General features: G+C 43.2%; 1 protein-coding gene across 3 annotated transcripts in view; it reads left to right on the top strand.

The window, feature by feature from the left end:
• The window catches only part of LOC113814477 (dual oxidase maturation factor 1), a 71,237-nt gene extending 51,844 nt beyond the window's left edge, over positions 1–19,393 (top strand). For all 3 annotated transcript variants that reach the window (XM_027366507.2, XM_027366506.2, XM_027366508.2), the window contains exons 3-7: positions 486–543; positions 16,165–16,516; positions 16,867–17,078; positions 17,285–18,080; positions 18,649–19,393. In XM_027366507.2, the coding sequence (XP_027222308.1) occupies positions 486–543; positions 16,165–16,516; positions 16,867–17,078; positions 17,285–18,080; positions 18,649–18,703 (1,473 nt within the window). In that variant the 3' untranslated portion in view covers positions 18,704–19,393. The remainder of the gene's footprint in view (positions 1–485; positions 544–16,164; positions 16,517–16,866; positions 17,079–17,284; positions 18,081–18,648) is intronic.
• The last annotated feature ends 607 nt before the right edge of the window (positions 19,394–20,000 follow it).

Genomic DNA, 20,000 nt, shown 5'->3' with positions numbered 1-20,000 from the left:
TCACTCACTCACTCACTCACTCACTCACTCACTCACTTACTCACTCACCCACACAGTCACTCACTCACTCTCTCTCTCTCTCTCTCTCTCTCTCTCTCTCTCTCTCTCTCTCTCTCTCTCTCTCTCTCTCTCTCTCTCTCTTTCTCTCTCTCTCCTTCTACATTTCTACATTCTTTCCCGCCTTTTTAGTTTTTATCATATATTTTTTTTGGCGTATTTCGGTTGTCATCCTGTTTTATTGTTTACATGTCTTCATTCCTTTTTCTCATTTCGTCCTTTCATTCTTGTAGAAATATACTCTTTCTGTAGATTTATTCTCTTTCACTCACTCAGTGTATGTATACATGATACACACGTACATGTAAATGCGTACATGCATGTGTAGAAACCTAAAAGAATGTCTTGATAAAGTACGATTTTTTTTAGGTGTATTACCCTCCTCTTGTACGGAAAAATATATCTTTGTTTTCCTTGTTATTTTACAGAGGTTCTCCACTTTCTGCACAGTTACCCTCAGTCTCCTCACCGGCACAGTCATTTGTGGTAAGTGTTATCTTCCGTGTTATCTTTCGTGTTATCTTCCGTGTTATCTTTTGTGTTATCTTGTGTTGATTGAAGTCCGTCTTCTTGTTATAACTCATTTGTTATCATCTTCGTTAGCGTCATATCTTCTTCACCCAATCAAAAACCGTTAGATTTTTTTTTTACATAAACTTGAGAAGGAGAGAATAAAGAAAAAGGAAAAAATAATTTGTTATCACTTTCGTCAACATCGTATCTTCACCCAATCAAAAACCGTTAGTTGCCTATTCTTTTTTTCTTTTTTACATAAACTTGAGAAGGAGAGAAATCTAAAAATACAAAATAAAATATAAATAAAAATTGTTATCACCCTCGTTAGCATCAGATCGTCATATCTTCACCCAATCAAAAACCGTTAGTTGCCTATTCTTTTTTTCTTTTACATAAACTTGAGAAGGAGAGAAAATCTAAAAATACGAAATAAAAACAAAAAAAAGAAAATGGTGATCACGACCTAAGGAGACGACCTCTCGAAGGACGCCCACCTGCTGTCTCCCATGAGGTCGTCGGGAGCGTCTGCCTTCCCTCCTGACCCCTTCCCCTGCCTCCCCCTTCTTCTGCCCTTCTTCCCTTCTCCCTTCCCCTGCTCTTCTCCCCTTCCCCTGCCCTTCTCCCCTACCCCTGCCCCTGCCCTCCCACCCCCTTCCCTGCCCTCCCCTCCCCCTTCACCTGCCCTCCCGCCCCCCCTTCCCCTGCTCTTCTCCCCATTCCCCTGCTCTTCTCCCCTTCCCCTGCCCTCCTTCCTCCTTCCCCTGCCCTCTCCCTCCCCCTTCCCCTGCCGTCCTCTCCCTCCTGACCCCCTTCCCTTGCCCTCCTCCACCCTTCTCCTGCCCCTCCCCACCCTTCCCCTGCCCTCCCCACCCTTCCCCTGCCCTTCTCCCCCTTCCCCCCCCTTCTCCCCTTTATCCCCTCCCCCCCTTCTCTTTCCCCTGCTTTCCTGACCCCTTCCCCTGCCATTCTCCCCCTTCACCTGCCCTCCCCCCTTCCTCTGCCCCCCCCCCCTTCCCCTGCTCTTCTCTCTCTCACCCCTTCCCCTGCCTTCCTCTCCCCTTTATCTGCCCTCCCCCTTCCCCTGCCTTTATCTCCCCTCCCCCTTCTCCTGCTCTTCTCTCCCCTACCCTTCCCTCCTCTTCTCCCTTTCCCCTGCCCTCCCTCCCCCCTTCCACTGCTCTTCTCTCCCCCTTCCCCTGCCCTTCCCCCTTCCCCTGCCCTCCCTTCCCCCTTCCCCTGCCCCCCTCCCTTCCCCTGCCCTCCCACCCACCCTTCCCTGCCCTTCTCCCTTCCCCTGCCCCTGCCCTCCCTCCCCCCATCCCTTGCCCTTCTCCCCTTCTCCTGCCCTCCTCCCTCCCCCTTCCCCTGCTCTTCTCTCCCATCCCCTACCCATGAATAGCCATGAAACAGCGAACAAAAATAGAGCAATAAAAAGTTCCATTCTCACCCCCTCCCTCCTGTGCCCCCTTCTTCCCTCCACAACCCCCTCCATTCCCCCTCACCCCCCCCCTCTCTTCCCTGGCAACTCATAGTCAAGAAACAAAGACAAAGATAATAGAAAAATAAACTTTCCTCCTCCTCCTTCTCCTCCTCCTTCTCTCCTTCTTCTTCTTCTTCTTCTTCTTCTTCTTCTCCTTCCCTTCCTTCCTCCTCCTCCTCCTCCTCCTCCTCCTTCCTCCTTCCTCCCTCCCTCCTCCCTCCTTCCTCCTCCTCCTCCCCCTCCTCCTCCTCCTCCCTCCCCTTCCTCCTCCTCCCTTCCTCCTCTTCCTCTCCTCCTCCTCCTCCTTCCTCCTCCTCCTCCTCCCCTTCCTCCTCCCCTTCCTCCTCCTCCTCCTCCATCTCCTTTCTCCCTCAATCTTCTTCCTCCCTCTACATTCCCCCCCCCCTCCCGTCCTCCTACCCCTACCCTCACCCCCATCTTCTACCATGAATAAGAATGACTTAAAGAATACATAAACAAATAATAAGGACGACAAGTTTTGAAATAAACCATTGCGAAGTTGTTGTTGTTGTTGTTTTCATTTCTTTTCTTTTCTTTTCTTTCTTTATTTTTTCTTTTTCTTTTCTTTCCTTTTCTTCTTTATTCCTTATTTCTTTTTTCCTTTCTTTTCTATTTCTTAATCATCTTACATCACTCTACATGCACTACCTTCAATTCATTACCTTCTTCTCTTCTTCACAACTTCAAAAAAAATTACTTTGAGAGGAACATTTCTCAAGGCAACACGAAGCACGATCAGCTGGACGAGGAGGTGCAACCCGGTCACCTTGCACAGCCATATTGAAAGACTTAGACGCCAAGGTTGTTGCAAGGAGAGGAAGGGAGGAAGACTCGAAAGAGGGAGGAAGGAAGAGGGGTTTAGGAAGAAAGGGGGTGAGGGTGGAGGAGGAGGAAGAGGGAGGGAGGGGGGAAAAGGGAGGAAGGTAGAGGGAGAAAGAGGGGTTTGGAAGACTCGGAAGAGGGAGGAAAAAGAGGAGGGAGAAAGGGGGGTTTGGAAGGAAGGGGGTGAGGGTGGAGGAGGAAGAGGGAGGGGGAAAAGGGGAGGAGGAGATGGTGGAGGAGGAGGAGTAGGTGGTGGAGCAGGAGGAGGAAATGGTGGAGCAGGAGGAGGAAAAAATAAATGAAGAGGAGGAAGGAGTCGTAAAAAGAGGAGGAGATGAGGAGGAAGGAGAGAAAAAGAAGAAGAATTGGGAAGATAAGATCGAGTTTGTGGATAAGTAGGAGGGAAGTGAAAGAGAGAAAAAAATAAGGAAGAAGAATATGAGATTACAAAGAAGAAGAAAAAAAATGCAAGAGAAAACGAAACAGAAGGAGGAAGACAAAGAATAGGAAGTGATTTTGTGGAAGTTTGAGAAGGGTGAAGGGTGAAGGAAGGGTCGGAGGGCGCTGAAGGGAGGAAGGAAGCGACTCACTTCCGCGTCGATGTAGGTCGCTATGTTCATGCGTCGCCGGTGGGGGGGGGGGGGGTGAGGTAGGAAGGAGGGAAGGTGGAGGGAGGGGTGAGGTATGAAGGAGAGGGAGGGGGAGGTAGGAAGGAGAGAGGGGGAAAGAAGGAAGGAGAGGGAGGAGGGAGGGAGGGAGGTAGGAAGGAAGGAGAGGGGGAAAGAAGGAAGGAGAGAGAGGGGGAGGTAGAAGAAGGAGAGAGGGAGGGAGAAAGGAGGTGGAGGGAGGGGGGAGAAAGGAGGGAATGAAGGAGGGGGAGGGAGGGGGAAGGAGGGAGGGAGGGAGGGGTGGAGGAATGAAGGAGGAAGGGGGGAACGAAGGAAAGGAGGGAGGAAGGAGGGAGGAAGAAAGAAGAAGGAAGAACTGGAGAGGACGGCGAGGGAGAAGAGGGAGGAGCCAGTATGTGAGGAAGGAGGTGAAAGGAGGGAGCGAGAGGAAGGAGGAAGGAACTGGAGAGAATGTGGAGGGAGAGGGGGGAGGTAGGGGTTGGGGAGAGGAGGGGAGAAGAGGCCAAGGTCCGGGGAAGCGTCCGGGTAAAGGCGACTGACATTCGTAAAGAGAATGGGCGAGGAAGAAGGAGAAAAAAGGAAATAAGGAAAGGAAGGAAGAGTAACGAAAGGAAATTTTTAAAAAGTGGGTAACGCATGGAAATGAGGAGCAAGGGGAGGAGGAGGGAGAGGGAGGTAGGGAGGAGGGAGGAGGGAGAGGAGGTGGGGAGGAGGGAGAGGAGGTGGGAGAGAGGAGGGAGAGGAGGTGGGGAGAAGGGAGAGGAGGAGCCGAGAAGGCGGGGAGGAGGAAGAGGAGGGAGAGGAGGAAGAGGAGGTGGAAGGAGGGAGAGGGAGAGGAGGTGGGGGAGGGAGAGGCACTGCGGAAGGAGGCGGGGTCGACTCGCGTTTTGCAAGAGAGCAATTGGCAGCAAGGTCAGCTGAGCCAGACGCCAGCTGTTCGAGGCGGCACGCTGACTTCTCTCCCCCCCCTCACCCCCACTCACCCCCCCCCCCCACCCCCTCGGCGCTGGAGAGTCAGGAATGCGACGGACTATTTCCGATTTTGAAGTGCTTATCCTTCGCCTTCTCCTATTCTCTTTCCTTTCTCTTCCTTCCCTCTTCCGTTGTCTGGGTTTATTATCCATCAGATGAACTTCTCAGTCTCTCTTCGTATGTTTATTTTTCTTCTTCATTTACTACTACTACTGTTTTTTTCCTATCACTCTCTTTCTCCTTCTACATTTTTTTATTATTATTTATCTTTACCTTCTTCTTCCTTTTCCTCTTCATTTTCTTCCTCTTCCTCTTCTCCTTTATTTTATAAATCCTTCCACTCACTCACTCTCTCTCGCTCTCTCTCTCTCCTCTCCCTCACTTGTTCTCGCTCTCTCTCCTCTCCCTCTCCCTCTCCCTCTCTCCCTCACCCTCTTCTCTCCCCCTCCCTCTCCCTCTCCCTCTCCCTCACCCTCTCCCTCTCCCTCTCCCTCCCCTCCCCCCCTTCTCTCCCCCCCTCTCTCCCCCCTCTCCCTCTCCCTCTCCCTCTTCCTCCCTATCTATCTATCTATCTCCCTCCTTCTCATTTATTCCGTCCCACAACCTTTACTCTCGGTTCAGTTAAGCGAGAAAGGCCACCATGGACTGTACCGTTGTGTTGCAATAGCCTTCTGGCCTGGTTCGGTATGGCAGCCTCTGGTAATGGCTTCTGCTGTGGTATTGACACGACTTTGATAATCTTCGATAATAAAGAGAGGCTCAAAAACAAGAAGGATGACATGAGGAGTCACTAAAGAGAGACTCAAAAAGAAGAAGGATGACATGAGGAGGAGTCACTAAAGAGAGACTCAAAAAGAAGAAGGATGACATGAGAAGGAGTCACTAAAGAGAGACTCAAAAAGAAGAAGGATGACATGAGAAGGAGTCACTAAAGAGAGACTCAAAAAGAAGAAGGATGACATAAGAAGGAGTCACTAAAGAGAGACTCAAAAAGAAGAAGGATGACATGAGAAGGAGTCACTAAAGAGATACTCAAAAAGAAGAAGTATGACATGAGAAGGAGTCACTAAAGAGAGACTCAAAAAGAAGAAGGATGACATGAGAAGGAGTCACTAAAGAGAGACTCAAAAAGAAGAAGGATAACATGAGAAGGAGTCACTAAAGAGAGACTCAAAAAGAAGAAGGATGACATGAGAAGGAGTCACTAAAGAGAGACTCAAAAAGAAGAAGGATGACATGAGAAGGAGTCACTAAAGAGAGACTCAAAAAGAAGAAGGATGACATGAGAAGGAGTCACTAAAGAGAGACTCAAAAACAAGTAGGATGACATAAGAAGAAGGAGTCACTTTGTAATATTTTTTGATAGAGAGAAGGTACACCCCAGTTCACAATACGAGAGAGAAATACAGCAACTCAGCGATACAACGATTGTAACTGTAATTGGCGATGTTCTTGAGACAATCAGGTGATAGAATACACCGAATGCGCGGCTGATTACACCGAGAACAAAAGGCCATCGGAGTGCCAGCAGAACAGCCTCACTCCAGGGCTTGTAATAAGAGAAACACGCGGAAGTGAGTGAGCGTGCGTGGAAGTGGGGGAGGAGGAGGGGGACTGAGGAGGAGACGGATGGGGGGGGGTGGATGGGGAGGCGAGTAGGCATGGTCACGCTGATTTAGGAAGTGGAAGCGTAAACAAGGGTGCGGGAGATACTCTACTTCCTGGATCCTCAGGCATCCTCGGGGAAGTCGCGAATTGCCTCCCGGAAGTGTTCGGAAACAGAAAAGCTACATCGAAGATACTGTATATATCTGTCTATCTATATCTATATATATATCTATTTATCTATCTATCTATATACATACATATATATATATATGTATATATATATATATATATGTATATATATATATATATATATATATATATATATATATGCGTGTGTGTGTGTGTATATATATATATATATATATATATATATATATATATATATATATATAGAGAGAGAGAGAGAGAGAGAGAGAGAGAGAGAGAGAGAGAGAGAGAGAGAGAGAGAGAGAGAGAGAGAGAGAGAGAGAGAGAGAGAGAAGGAGAAAGGGAAGGATCTATTCTTGCTGTCGCCAATTCTCTCAGATTCTTACTACAGGAATTACACGTTTGTTGTCTTTCGAAAGTGGCTGACCAAAGAGGATTGCTTGTGATGATGCGTTGAAATCTCCAGCCCTTAATCTCCCGGTGTTGAGCTGATAATAATCACGACACAATTCGCTAGTGATAAATGAAGCCTTTTTTTATCTGACTTCCAGTTAGTGATGGATGGTGATCGCTGACCGTTCGCGGCGGTTCCCAGGCAGATGTGATTGGATAAGGTGCATTAAGGTCTATTTTGAGGAGAATCTTGCGGTGGTTCCCGGGCAATAACGACGGCATTGACTGACGATACTTTTATATAAGGATGCAAGGATAGTTCAGAACAAATAACCCCGGGAATAGCAACAGAAGCGGACGTAACTGTAACCACCGCATGCAGTGTCCTTGCGGTGCCTCCGTGGCTTCTATTTTTCCCCGAAGAATTTTCCTGAATTCCTTCTTTTAATCCTTTTATTTTTGGTGTTTTGTGGGGTTTTTATTTTATATATATATACGTCCCTTTTTTTTTGCATTTTTAACCTGCACGCTTCGGCTTCTCCGGCTATGATTAGAGACACGAGAGGATGGAACTGAGTGCACGTGGCCTGCATGTGAGAGACGGAACATCGGTGTATCAGGGACATTAGCACATGGCGTGTTCGGACCCGGGTCGCCAGGCAGAGGAGCAAGTGTGACTGGGTTCACTCGGGAGGGGAAGGTGGGGGAGGGTGGGAGGGAGGGAAGGAGGAGAGGGGAGGGAAGGAAGTGGGGGAGGAGGGGGAGGAAGGGAAGGAGGGGTGGGTGGGAGGGAGAGGGAAGTGGGGGAGGGAGGGGGAGACGGAAGGGAAGGGAGGGTGGATGGGAGGGAGAGACGGAAAGGAGGGGAGGGTGGGAGGGAGGGAAGGTGGGGGATGGGAGGGAGAGACGGAAAGGAGGGAGGGTGGGAGGGAGAGGAAGTGGGGGAGGGTGGGAGGGAGGAAGTGGGGGAGGGAGGGATGGAGGGAGGAGGAATTGGTGGAGAAACGGAGGCGGTGGGGAGGAAGAGAGAGGTGAGATGAGGGAAGGGAGATGAGGGAGGAAGGGTTAGAGGTGGGGGACAGGGTGAAGAGGGGGATGGAGGAAGAGAGCGGGGAGATGGGGGAGGGAGGGAGGCGCGGGGTCGGGCACGGTGCGGTGTCCTTGACTGCGGTGAGAAAGGGAAAGTTTGAAACGATCCGCGCCGAGTGTTTGTCGTCTGCACATCACACCGTTCGAACGCGCGCTTCTGCCGTTATTTATTCTTTTAGATCAACATTTCGACTATTTTTATCAACGTCATATTCCTTTTTTCTTATTTCTTTCCATCGAACCTGAACTCTTCGCTTAAAAGAGGCAGAATTAATATATTCCGCAGTTCAGCCGTTAGGGCGAGTGAAATACGGAAGTTCACCCTTCTTGACCGACCGGCCGCCGCCATCTTAGAATTCCGACCGGAAATAGACCGAATTTTTGGCGTTTGACCTCTTGATCTTCCCTTTCTAGTCGATTGGGAATAACATTGACATTCTTCAACAAAAGTGACGGGAAAATGTTCCAAAAAAAATGAGGTTGAAGAAAAAAAAACGGAGCGCCCGGTGAAGCAAACACTGGAGAAAAATGTAAATTGGAAAGAGCAGGAAGGAAAATAAGAAAAGGAAGCATATGAAAAGAGACGGAGAAGACACCTTACGCTAACCCTTCCCAACCCCTGTCTGGTCTGATGTCTCGCACAGTCGCGTTTCCTTCCTTAGGATGAATATTTTCAAGGTCTCTGGGCCAATGTCCTCGGCCACCTGGCGGACAAAGCGCCAATTACGCGGAGGAATTCGGAGCGGTTGACCGGTGCAAAAGCCAAGAATTACTATAGATTTTCCATCGATAGACCGACGAAAATGTTCAAATTGTGGCCAGTTTTTTGTTAATTTTTACACCCGATTCTGTAGCATCGTAATTCTTTCATTATATCCCCTTTAGCATAGTGAAGGCAACATATTATTGATGAATTCGTATATAGACACGTAAATAGCATATCCTCATTATATTATCAGCCAGTCAATCGTTATAATCATTCGATATTTTGACTAATATACAATAATGTTAACTTACACCAGTCTTGTATAACAATAAAACCTTTATGTAATGAAAGCTCGGTACCGGTACGTTCTCACAGGAACCGTTAACGTTTGTGTATGACCTTTTATGAGAGGTTAGTTTTCGTGTCTTTATTGGATAATTTCCGCCCTTACACTCTTCCATGGATATTCGTATTTTTCCAAAGCTTTGTATTTCTCTCTGTTCATTTCGTATTCCTCTTTTTATCTTCTTCCTCTGAGAAAGTAAACGAGAATACATTTTTTGATGTATTTTTTTCACAAAAAATACATCAGTCTCTCCTAAAAATAAATGAGACGAAGGTGAGTACCCACAGAAAACGGGGATTAGAGGAGAGAGGGAAAAGTTAGTATAAGGGAAAGAAAAAAAAGGGGAAAAAATCGATCCTTATAACCCTCATTGTCCCGGTAGGCCTACGGGAGTGCGAATAGGCCTACGTTACTACTAAACGACGCAGACCAGGAAGAACAGCTGATCTGGTCGCGGAAGAAGGAGTACATTTCCTCTCCTTGGAGCCTATGCATCCGGTCTGTTTAGTGCTTAGTGATTGCGCTACTGGGAAGGGGGGAGGGGTGCCTAGATGGGGGTGGGGGGGTAGGGGAAGGGGAGAGTAGGTGGGAGGAGGGGGGTAGGTGGGGAGGAGGGGGGTATGTGGGGAGATCTAGATGCGGGGGAGAGGGGGTGTGGGGGGATCTAGATTCAGGGGAGAGGGGGGGGGTCTAGGTGCGGGGGAGTGGGGGTGTGGGTGGGAGAGGGAGGGGAAAGTGCATGTGTGGGAGGAGGTGGGGAGGGGGGAAGAGAGGTTGGGATCTAAGAAGGAGTAAGACGCTTCTCCAGGTCTATATTTCTGCCAAGTCACAGTCTGTAGTTCGCGCCATTTTTTTGGTATGTCCTTGATGTCTTTTTTCTCTCTCTATGCCTCTCTTTCTTTCTTTCTTTCTTGTGCTGCTCCTTCTTTAGGATTTGGGGGTCTATTTCTGTTGTTATTTGGACCGTCTCATTCTCCCTTTGTTTCTGTTTCTTAATTAACTTGTTTCTCTTGGCTAATTTGTTTTGTTTTTCTCTCTCTCTCGTTTAAGATCTAGTTTTTTTTTTCTTTACTGAGCTTTGTGTGATAATTTGCTACACTTCCCTGTTGCAGAAATATAGCAAGTCATGGAAGTTACACATATTATCGAACTTCGCTTAAAAAGAACAAAAACGAGACGCAGAATGTCTTAAAAACAACACGTTTGATTATAGTCGTTATTTCAATCATAAATCACCATTTTGTAGAAATTCGGTAGCATCATGCAAGTACTTAGACGATACAGAGACTACTAGCTATTAAGATGCTATTAAGATGCTCCTTTGCTACATAATACAATACAAGATCATTTTATTATAACTCTGTAGCATTATCTGGTCATGTAATTGTTCTTTTGAAGCGACAATCGGCCTTTGACGATTCCTATTAAATCGCATCAGGCTGGAAAAATCATCCTAACCTTAATTAAACCTTTGCGGAAGATGATACGGTGAAAAAATAGAAAAATAAAAAAGGAAAAGAAAAAAAGGAGATTAAAGATACGGTGCAAAAAGAAAATAGATGAAAAAGAAAAAGGGGAAAAAAAAAGAGGATTAAACTCATTTGATCCCAGATATTCACGTTCGATAATGTTCAATCTCGAGAACGCATTATAATAAAACAAAAGAGCAATAGACATCAAACAAAAAAAAAAGAACCGTCATTTTCCCAAGACCATCAACAACCATCAAGTGAGCAATAGATATAAAAAAATAGAGAAATGTCATTTTCGCGAGACCATCAACAGTTTCAAGTGTTCAGTATCATGTTTATATATGAAGGAGAACATCAGCGGGAGGCAAAGGAACTCTTAGCAACACTGCCGCTGCGATTATGTCCAAGGTCGTCACACTTGGGTCGTTATTCCCCCTGTCCGGAATGGAAAAGCGGAAAAAAAACGGAAATGGGTTCTCCATGACTCGCCCGCTTGCCTTGGTACCAGTGCGCTCTTGACAACTAAAATGGCGTCGATCTTTTTTTCCTTTTTTATTTTATTTTTTAACATTTTTGGTATTGTTGAGGTAGGGTCTCTTTTTCTCTCTCGATTTTTTCTATACTCTGCATCTTATTTCTTGCTGTTCCTTTTTTTTTCTTTTTTCTTCTCCTTTATTTTTGAAGTCTTTTTTATTGGTATTTCAATTGTGTTTCATTCTCAAAGCATTCGAAGTACCCGGCATGTTTCATATATCAAATTTTCTAAATATTTTACTTGGTTGATGATAATAATAATAATAATCATTACTGTTATTGTTTTTATCATTATCATTATTATCATTATAATGATTGTAATAATTATCATTATAATATTAAAAATAATGATAATAATAATAATGATAAAGATAATGATAACAATGATAACGATAATAATAATGAAAATAATAATGATAATGAAAATAATGATAATGAAAATAATAATGATAATGACAATAATAACACCAATGATATTATTAATAAAAAAAGACAAAAATAAAATTGATGAGGATGATGATAATAAAATGATCATAAAACAGACGGAAAATATTTCCCCCAAAAGACCGTTACATGTCGACTAAGAGATTTGTGCCTCGTCACCCTGCCATTGCCAAGAAGTGACACGATGCATGTGGCAGAGAGTGTGCTTGGCTCGCAGGAAACGACGCAAAACTGCAATTAATTGTAATCGTTATAGTTTGTGAGATGTGAGCTGATATTTTAATCTGTTTCACTTAATGAAATCGAGTAAGTCTTTATATTCTTTGTAATTAATGGACGAGAGAAATATATATTTTAAAAAATGGGTTGTTGCAAAGCATTGTGCAATTATATCTATGATTCCTGTTGCAGCGGAGAGTAAGGAGTATAAGTCATCATTAATTGGTTTACAGAAAACCGCAAATTTCTGTAAATGGCAAAACTAGGAGTGACGTCATCCTCTCGAGATGGAGATGCCAAACGCCTGTTTACGAAAGGTTTCTAAATACCACAGAATCACTTGTTTAACCTCTCAGTATATTTTGGCAGAACATTAATTTTCGTTATTTCAAATCTCTGTTTTATATTCATTCATCGTAAAACACATTCTACAAGCTAATCAGCAAGTTTTGGTAATAATTGACAATTTGCTAAATCGTTCTCTCTCTCTCTCTCTCTCTCTCTCTCTCTCTCTCTCTCTCTCTCTCTGTCTCTCTCTCTCTCTCTCTCTCTCTCTCTCTCTCTCTCTCATCTCTCCCTCCTTCCCTCCCTCTCTCGCTCTCTCTCGCTCTGTCTTTATCTCTCTCTGTCTCTCTCTCTTTCTCTCTCTCTCTATCTATCTATCTATCTATCTATCTCTCTCCTCTCTTCTCTCTTCTCTCTTCTCTCTTCTCTCTTCTCTCTCTCTCTCTCTCTCTCTCTCTCTCTCTCTCTCTCTCTCTCTATCTATCTATCTCCCTCCCTCCCTCCCTCCCTCCCTCCCTCTCTTTTCGTCAAACCAGAGCAAATATAGACGTATTTCAATCACCAGCGTGATGGAGTTGAACGTGACACCACATTTCTCCAAAATCAGTCATGCCCGATTGACAAACGCGGATAAAAAAAATAAGAAAATAAAAAAAATAAATTTTGACGAGGCCTCTAATTCAGGTTCTCAATTTGTGGCGTTTTCCACTCACTCTCGAGCGATTGACGAAAGAAATGAACATCTATGATACGTCAGTTGATTTTTAGTTTTGAGGTATTCGGAAATTTCTGCACATTCTCAAAATTAAATGTATGTATATATGTGTTCTACTTATCTTACACTGTATAGCATTGCCTTTTCTTGACAGTTTATGCCTCCAGATTACCTCTTCTCTCCCTGGCATGTTCACCTTGTATTCAAAGGATAAATCGATTGTTGAAATTAGCGGGAAAATATCTAACTACCTTGAGACAGCCTCAGTTCCACGCTCGTAATGGTGAGACAGCAATTTCCCGTTTTTTGTGGACGAAGGAAGATTAACGGGGCGGTCGGGGGAGACTAGGCTATATTTAGTTTTGTTTGCTGTCTGTAGTTTTGTCTGTTTCTTTCTTTCTTGTTTGAGGTGTCTGTATATTTTTTTGTTGTGAAGTGTAAAACAAAAATACAGGGAAATATTAGAAAATAGAATTTGGAAAAAAATTCAAATTGAGCAATGATGTATTGGCCACACGTACATCTTTCAACAAAAAATTTTCAACATCCTTGCAACAAATGTATGTAAAGAATTTGGAGTATCGTACATCATGAATACTGATGCAGCCAGTCATGACACGAACCCAATAATCGGGATAAAAAAAAAATAAAATAAAAAAAAAGTTAAGTGTAAAACATGATCAAATATTTTTTTTTTTTTTTTTTTTTTAATGAGAGCCCCAATTTGAGCACTATAAGCCAGTTACAAGAGCTGGCACTAGCATATGCCCATGGGAACAATTGACACTAATGTAGGGACCAATTTCGTCGTAAATATAACTAGGAACACTTTGAATTAACGATACCAATAAAACAAGCATTAAGAATGTGCACCGCGTGCGTACCCATTATCAGGTCTACTTCTCCTTATACCCTTTAAGGCACTCATACCCTCAGTGACGTCACAGGCAAGGAACGCATGACACAGAATCGCCCCAAGCATTCAGTAGCAAAAAAAAGGAAGCCCAAAATAACAACAAGTACCTGGAGACTTTTGAAAAGCGTATCTCATTAACGAGAACAGGCATTTTGAGTATATTATTGACATGCCACTTCCTCGTCAGGATGTGAGCGGTAACACGAAATGGATTAGACTCAATTGTGTAAATAGCTGCATTTCCGTCGCTTTAGAAATCTCATGCAGTCATTTAAAAAAAAACGAACTGTGTGACGCAATAGTTTAAGTTAATTTGGCGCGGTTGTAAATGTGCTGCGGGGAGTTAGACCCAGGTTAGTATTGTAAAAGAGAATACTAGCTTGAAAAAAGCGCCTTTATTTTTTTGTACTCTGTTTACCTATCTATACATCTGTTTGTCTACCTATCTGTCTGCCTTTCTGTCTGTCTGTCTGTCTGTCTATCTATCTTTCTGTGTGTGTTTACGTTTAAATATACACATACATATACAGGGTCTCGCGTCCGTGTAAGCATGGGTAACGAATATAAAAAAGCTCTATTCAAGGTTTTGGTCTGCGAGGATATCATGACATATACGAATTCCAGTTCTTTGTCGTAAATTCACTTCATCCATTTCTTGTCGTTTATCCGTCAGAAATATTACAATAAGATATATACAATGGATAGCGTGTCTTCCTCATTTTGGATAATTTAACAAACAACGATTTTTTATATATATTTATTTTTTTCATGTCTGAAGAACAGTGACTCTTGGTCCTTGAATATGATTTTTTTTTCTTTTTCTTTTTCTTTTTTTCTTTTTTTTTTTTTTATTGCCGCATCACGTGTGTTCTGAACATCCGCCTTAACGCATATTTTCCTAAGAGAGATGAACATGCTTAGTCGTCAACGTGTAACCTAAAAGATGCTTTATATAGATCCAAACTTGAAATATCAATACGCTCGTAGGCTCTCATTAGAAGTGATTAACATATCACGTTACATAGTATTGGAGAAAAAGTATGATAAGTTTTAACAAGATCTATCGAATTCAAGATCTGATTTACGCATCTATTTAACTTTAATTAAACTTCAAGGCAGAGACTTTAAAAGAATAATAATGATAAATAAATAAATAATAATGAATGATAATAATAAATAAAAATACGACTCTACTTCCACTCTTAAACAAAGTATCTATTTAACCTTAATTAATAAACTTTAGGACAAAGATAAAACAATAATAATAATAAATAACAAAATAAAAGATAATAAAAATAAATAATGATAATAGTGCTACTACTATTAATAAAAATAATAATAAAAAAATACGACAACTTCCACTCTCAAACAAAATAACGAAATGGCGGGAAATCTAAACATGGCGGTGACGTGTACCTTGCAACGATATCCTGAGGTAGAGGCGGGTGTTGGTGGCCTTCCCTGCTACTTGTTTGCCTTCAGTGTATGCTTCTTTAACCAGGTCGTTGCTTCGTGTTGCATATCCGATGTAAGGAAATGATTTGCCGTGTTAAATGTGGATGAATTGACTTGATGTTTTGTTTCTCTTCTTGCTTGTTGTTGGTGTTAGTTGGGAGCGCAAATTTTCGTTCGCTCTCTTTCTGTTCTTTTTTTATTTTTTTATCTCGCTTTGTCTTTTTTTCTTTCTTTCTCTTTCTCTTTTTTCCTCAGCCTATCTCTCTCTCTCTCTCTCTCTCTCTCTCTCTCTCTCTCTCTCTCTCTCTCTCTCTCTCTCTCTCTCTCTCTCTCTCTCTCTCTCTCTCTCTCTCTCTCTCTTTCTCTCTTTCTCTCTTTCTCTCTTTCTCTCTTTCTCTCTCTCTTTCTCTCTCTCTCCCTCTCTCTCTCCCTCTCCCTCTCCCTCTCCCTCTCCCTCTCCCTCTCTCTTACTGTCTATCTATCACTCTTTCTATATTGGTATTACTCGAAGAACATTACAAAACAAGTAAAAAAAGAAGAAAAAACTCGCTTTGTGTGAAGAGCGAGACGCAGAATCACACTTCATAAGCAAAGTCCGTCATCTGTTGCCGAGAAGTCTCAATTCCCGCCTGCAGAGAAAGCTTCGAACGGGAGAACGAAGCTCCTTTATGGCTGGCGGTCGAACAACTGACGCCGTTCCGAAACCTATCCTCGAGTGAGCCGTTGTGTCGGGTTCTTGATCGTGGATCTTGAGCTTGTTAAAAAGTTCTCTTAGGGATGATATCCTTATAAATTCGAGTTGTTTAAGTTTGTTCCCGATGTGTATTGAGGTGTTGAGTTGGTTGTAGAACAATAAAACTGACGATTAAGCAATGCTGCTGCGCAGTCTCTCGCTCTCGGTAAAATAAGGAAAAAAAACTATAAATTTATGTGCGTGAGTATGTGTGTGCTCACGCAACTCTACAAACGAACAATTATGTTAGTGCATACTTTAATTTATAGGGAGTCATCATTTTCATCATATATATACTTAATTTTATCACTACCAATGACATCAACAAAACGTCAATAATAACTTTTAGCCGCCATCGCCATTACTGACATTATCGTTATTTGTAAAAACAGTAATCTAGTTCATTATCTACGTCATTGTGAACGTCACCACTTTCGTTGGACCGTTCGACTCTTCAAATGCCAAACGTTCACCTATTCCCTTCCATATTATCCAGTTTTGTTATTGTTTTGTTTTGTCGTCGCTTGGTATGATTATCCCCTTTATTTTCTCGACTTTCACTTCGTTGTCTCCGCCATGTTCACCCCGCCTCCTTTTTCTTCCAGTCTGCTGCGTGGGCTCCTCATGGCACGTGGCCGACGGGGTCATCCGGTCCTCGTACCGCGCCTTCTCCCGCGAGAAGATCGACGCGACCCTGGGCGTGGCGATCGGCCTCGACCACGCCAACGTCACCATGCGCGTCATCCCCATGCACAACCGGAGCCTCGACATCAACTTCAACGAGCGCTTCCACTGGCAGAAGCCCACTGACATGAGGGACCACTACCGAGCCGCACTAGTCAAGGGTCTGCCCTACCCGATCCTCACAGTGGCCGAGTACCTTTCGCTGGACAACGAGGGCTTCGCGTGGGGACGATACTACCGCAGCGCCGGCTACTACACCAGCATTGTGCTGTGGTGAGTTCCTTTGTGTAGTCCACCCGTTCGTATAGCCTGCAAAAGCGTCTTGGATATCTCACTCTGTCATTTCTCTCTCTCACTCTGCCCTGTAAAGTCAGGTCAAAGGACGCTACAATTGTTTAGTAAAAGTATGTGCACCAACGTCAACAAAGGTCACTCATTTGTACCTGTGAACGAAGAAAGAATTCCCAGGGGTCTCCACATTGTTCATATATTGTCCATAAAAATCTTCTCTCGTTCAGTGGTAGTACAAGCGAGAATGGCCATGGCTGCTCAACATCATAGAACATCCATGATAATGATGATGACCGGAAGACCATATAACCACGTCTCCCCTTGTGTTTCAGGTCTGCCTTTGCGTCGTGGTTGTTGATGAACGTGTTAATGGTGAACGTGCCTCGCTACGGCGCTTACACCATGACCGTGACAGGCGCTCTCATGGGGCTCTCCAACCTCGTGTTCTACATGCTCATGCCGCCCAAGCCGCTGCACATACGATTCGAAGACGAAATCATCACGTTCAAACTCGGCTGGTGCTTCTGGCTCGTTCTAGTCGTTGGTAAGTGCGGTTTTACTTGTAGTGGATTTAGATAGATACCCATCTAGGAAAATATGCAGATAGATAAAGACCAAATGGCTTTTCATGAATGTTGATCAGTAGTAGTAAATTAGAAATCTATAATAATTAATTGGATAAATATGATGATAGAAATTTAGGATATCATGGCTGTTTCCAAGTTCTGAGCGAGCCTTGTCGTCCCGCAGGCATCATCATCACCGTGTCCGGCACGATCATCTCCATCATGGACTGGATCTACCCGCACAAGTTCTCCACCATCATGGAGGTGGACTTCGACACGCCCTACGACCGCCACATCATCATCGAGGACTCGCACGACACGAGGAAGCGCCGTTTCAAGATCCCGCGTCTGGAGGAGCCCCTCAACGCTGGCCTCAACGCTGGTTCGCGTCTCCTGAGGCGGCTGTCGAAGCGCGGCAAGGATCCCGCGGAGGAGGAGGAGCCCAGGATCACGCCCGGCATCGACAACTACGCCTTCGAGATGGAGCCGCCCAAGACGCCCAAGCGCTACCAGAGCTTCATGATGCGCACCGACTCCAAGAAGTCCACCAAGTCCGTCAACTTCCACAACGCGTCGACGCGCTCGCAGCACTTCCTCGACATCCCGCAGCTGCCGGACTTCGAGGACAAGACCAAGACCTTCCAGCGCTCCGACTCGAAGCAGAGCAGCGTCTCGTCCATCTCAGTGGCGTCGTCGCCCAAGAGCGTTAACTTCGAGGACGCGCCGGGCCCGAGCGTCCACCCGGCGGGAGCGGCCGCGCCTGCTCCTCCAGTGGGTCCTGCGGGAGCCTCCATGCTGAGACAGGACTCCAGTCAGTCGGTGTCCTCGTCGTCGTCTTCGTACGGGCTGGGAATGCTCTCGCGAGACCCAAGCATAAGAAGGATCTCGGCCGAAGAGAACCTCCACGCTCCCGTAACTAGAAATAATTCAGGAAATATTATCGTATTCCATCGAACGGATTCTAGAGGACAGTTACAAAGGTATGGCCCAATTGTTATTATTTTTTTTTCTTTTTTAGTAGTAGTAGTAGATGTTGTAGCTGTAGTATGCTAAACATCTTTATAAGTTGTACGTTTGCATATAGCATTTCAATTCACATGGTAAAGCCTGTTAAGAGATCACAAACTACGTAGCAATAATAATAACACCAATGCCACTATCTCTACTACTACGAGAAGTGTTGATGATGATGATGATCATGACGATAATGATACTGATGTTGAGAATGATATCAATGATGATACTGTGAATCATTCTGATGATAATGATAGTAACAAAGCTAATGATGATAATAGTAATAATGATAAGGGTAATGAAAAAAAAGAAATATAAAATCATAATAGTAATAATGATAATAGAAATAATAATGGTTGTAATAGTAATAGTAATGATAAAAAAACATTACTTTTTCATGTCACATTTCAAGAATCAATTGTTCAACATTTGGACTTAATTGTTCCATTATTCTTACCTCTTTGTTCTGCTTTACATTTGATTTTTTGCTTTCTTTTGTTTCCCACTTTTCATTTTTTCCTTCTTTCTTTTCAGGTTAAATGGAGAGGTCGTTGAAATTCAAACGGACGACTCAACGGATATTTGGTGATAAGGGACGACCTCGCGTGCAATGAACGACGTTAAATTATATATTTAATAGACAATGAATTAATTAGAACCGTGACACAGGCGCCAGATCACCCAGAAGAAATATTTGACCCAGCGGTCTCTGTGAATCAGTGAACCAGCTGTTATTTTGAAATGGAAAAAAAGAAAAGAAGAAAAAAAAAACAGATCGTATTCCGTGACAAAATTATTTTTTATACTTAGGCCTATATAGAGATGTTTATGGAAAATTAAGGAAAAAAAATGTGAAATTCGAATTTGCCATGAAGTATTTGATATTAGAGATAATATCAACAACAAAAAATATATATGAAGCTCAAAAAAAAAGAAAATGCAGTAATATCTGAAAATAGTATGTCATGTTTTATGTTTATATCTTACATTTACCGGTGAGATGAATAGTCCAATTCCTTGACCGATTATTTCTATTGTGATATGTAAAGAAAAAAAAATGTGAATAAAAAAAAAACTCAGTGACGTGAGAGTGTGAAGTAATTTAGATTTTAAAAGAAAGTAGCATTGATGAAAATTAAATAATATGATTTAATCACATGTATTTACATTCATTGATTTAGTCGCATAGACTAAATTGATATTTTTTTTTTATAAACTTGAACGTCTCACTGTATTGTCGATTAAACTGGCGTATGTGTAATAAAGATTATTTACTTAATTTTTGTTTTTTCTTTTGGAGTTAACCCAAATGGAAGCGTGTTATTATTATTCTTATGGTGGAAGCTATTACTAATTTTTGCTTTTGAATACATAATACTGAAATGATTAGTTCAAGGACTTGTTCAGAATACCAATCATGTATAAGTTCATATATACACACATACACACTCACACACAGACATGCATATACATTTAAAGTCATCATAAAGCAAGTATCTGAGATGACCAACGATTATAATTAATACATCTCATATTAAAGTAATTTTGTAAGATAAATAAAAAGTCTTAAATAATGGAAAATGAATGGAAAATTCTAAAATACGTGGAGGACTAAATTCTAAAATATGAAAATATATGACCTTTTAGGCTCCCATCTACCTTTAAGAGACTTTATACACTGGTTAAAGTCTGATAAAATATCGCAAAATAAAACCTGGTTTATTCGGCACTCAACGAGTTCGAACTGCTCGAAGCGTCAAAGAAGAAAACTCGGGAAACAATAATTATAATGATTTGATTAACCTTTCATACAATGTGGAAAGGTATGAATGAGAACGAATATCTTCACAATACAAGAGACTGTGAAGATATTCGTTCTCATTCAT

The sequence above is a fragment of the Penaeus vannamei genome, chromosome 14, assembly GCF_042767895.1.
Source record: "Penaeus vannamei isolate JL-2024 chromosome 14, ASM4276789v1, whole genome shotgun sequence".
NCBI lineage: Eukaryota > Metazoa > Arthropoda > Malacostraca > Decapoda > Penaeidae > Penaeus > Penaeus vannamei.
Note: the sequence above shows the minus strand (reverse complement) of the source record. Positions and strands in the feature narration are given on the sequence as shown.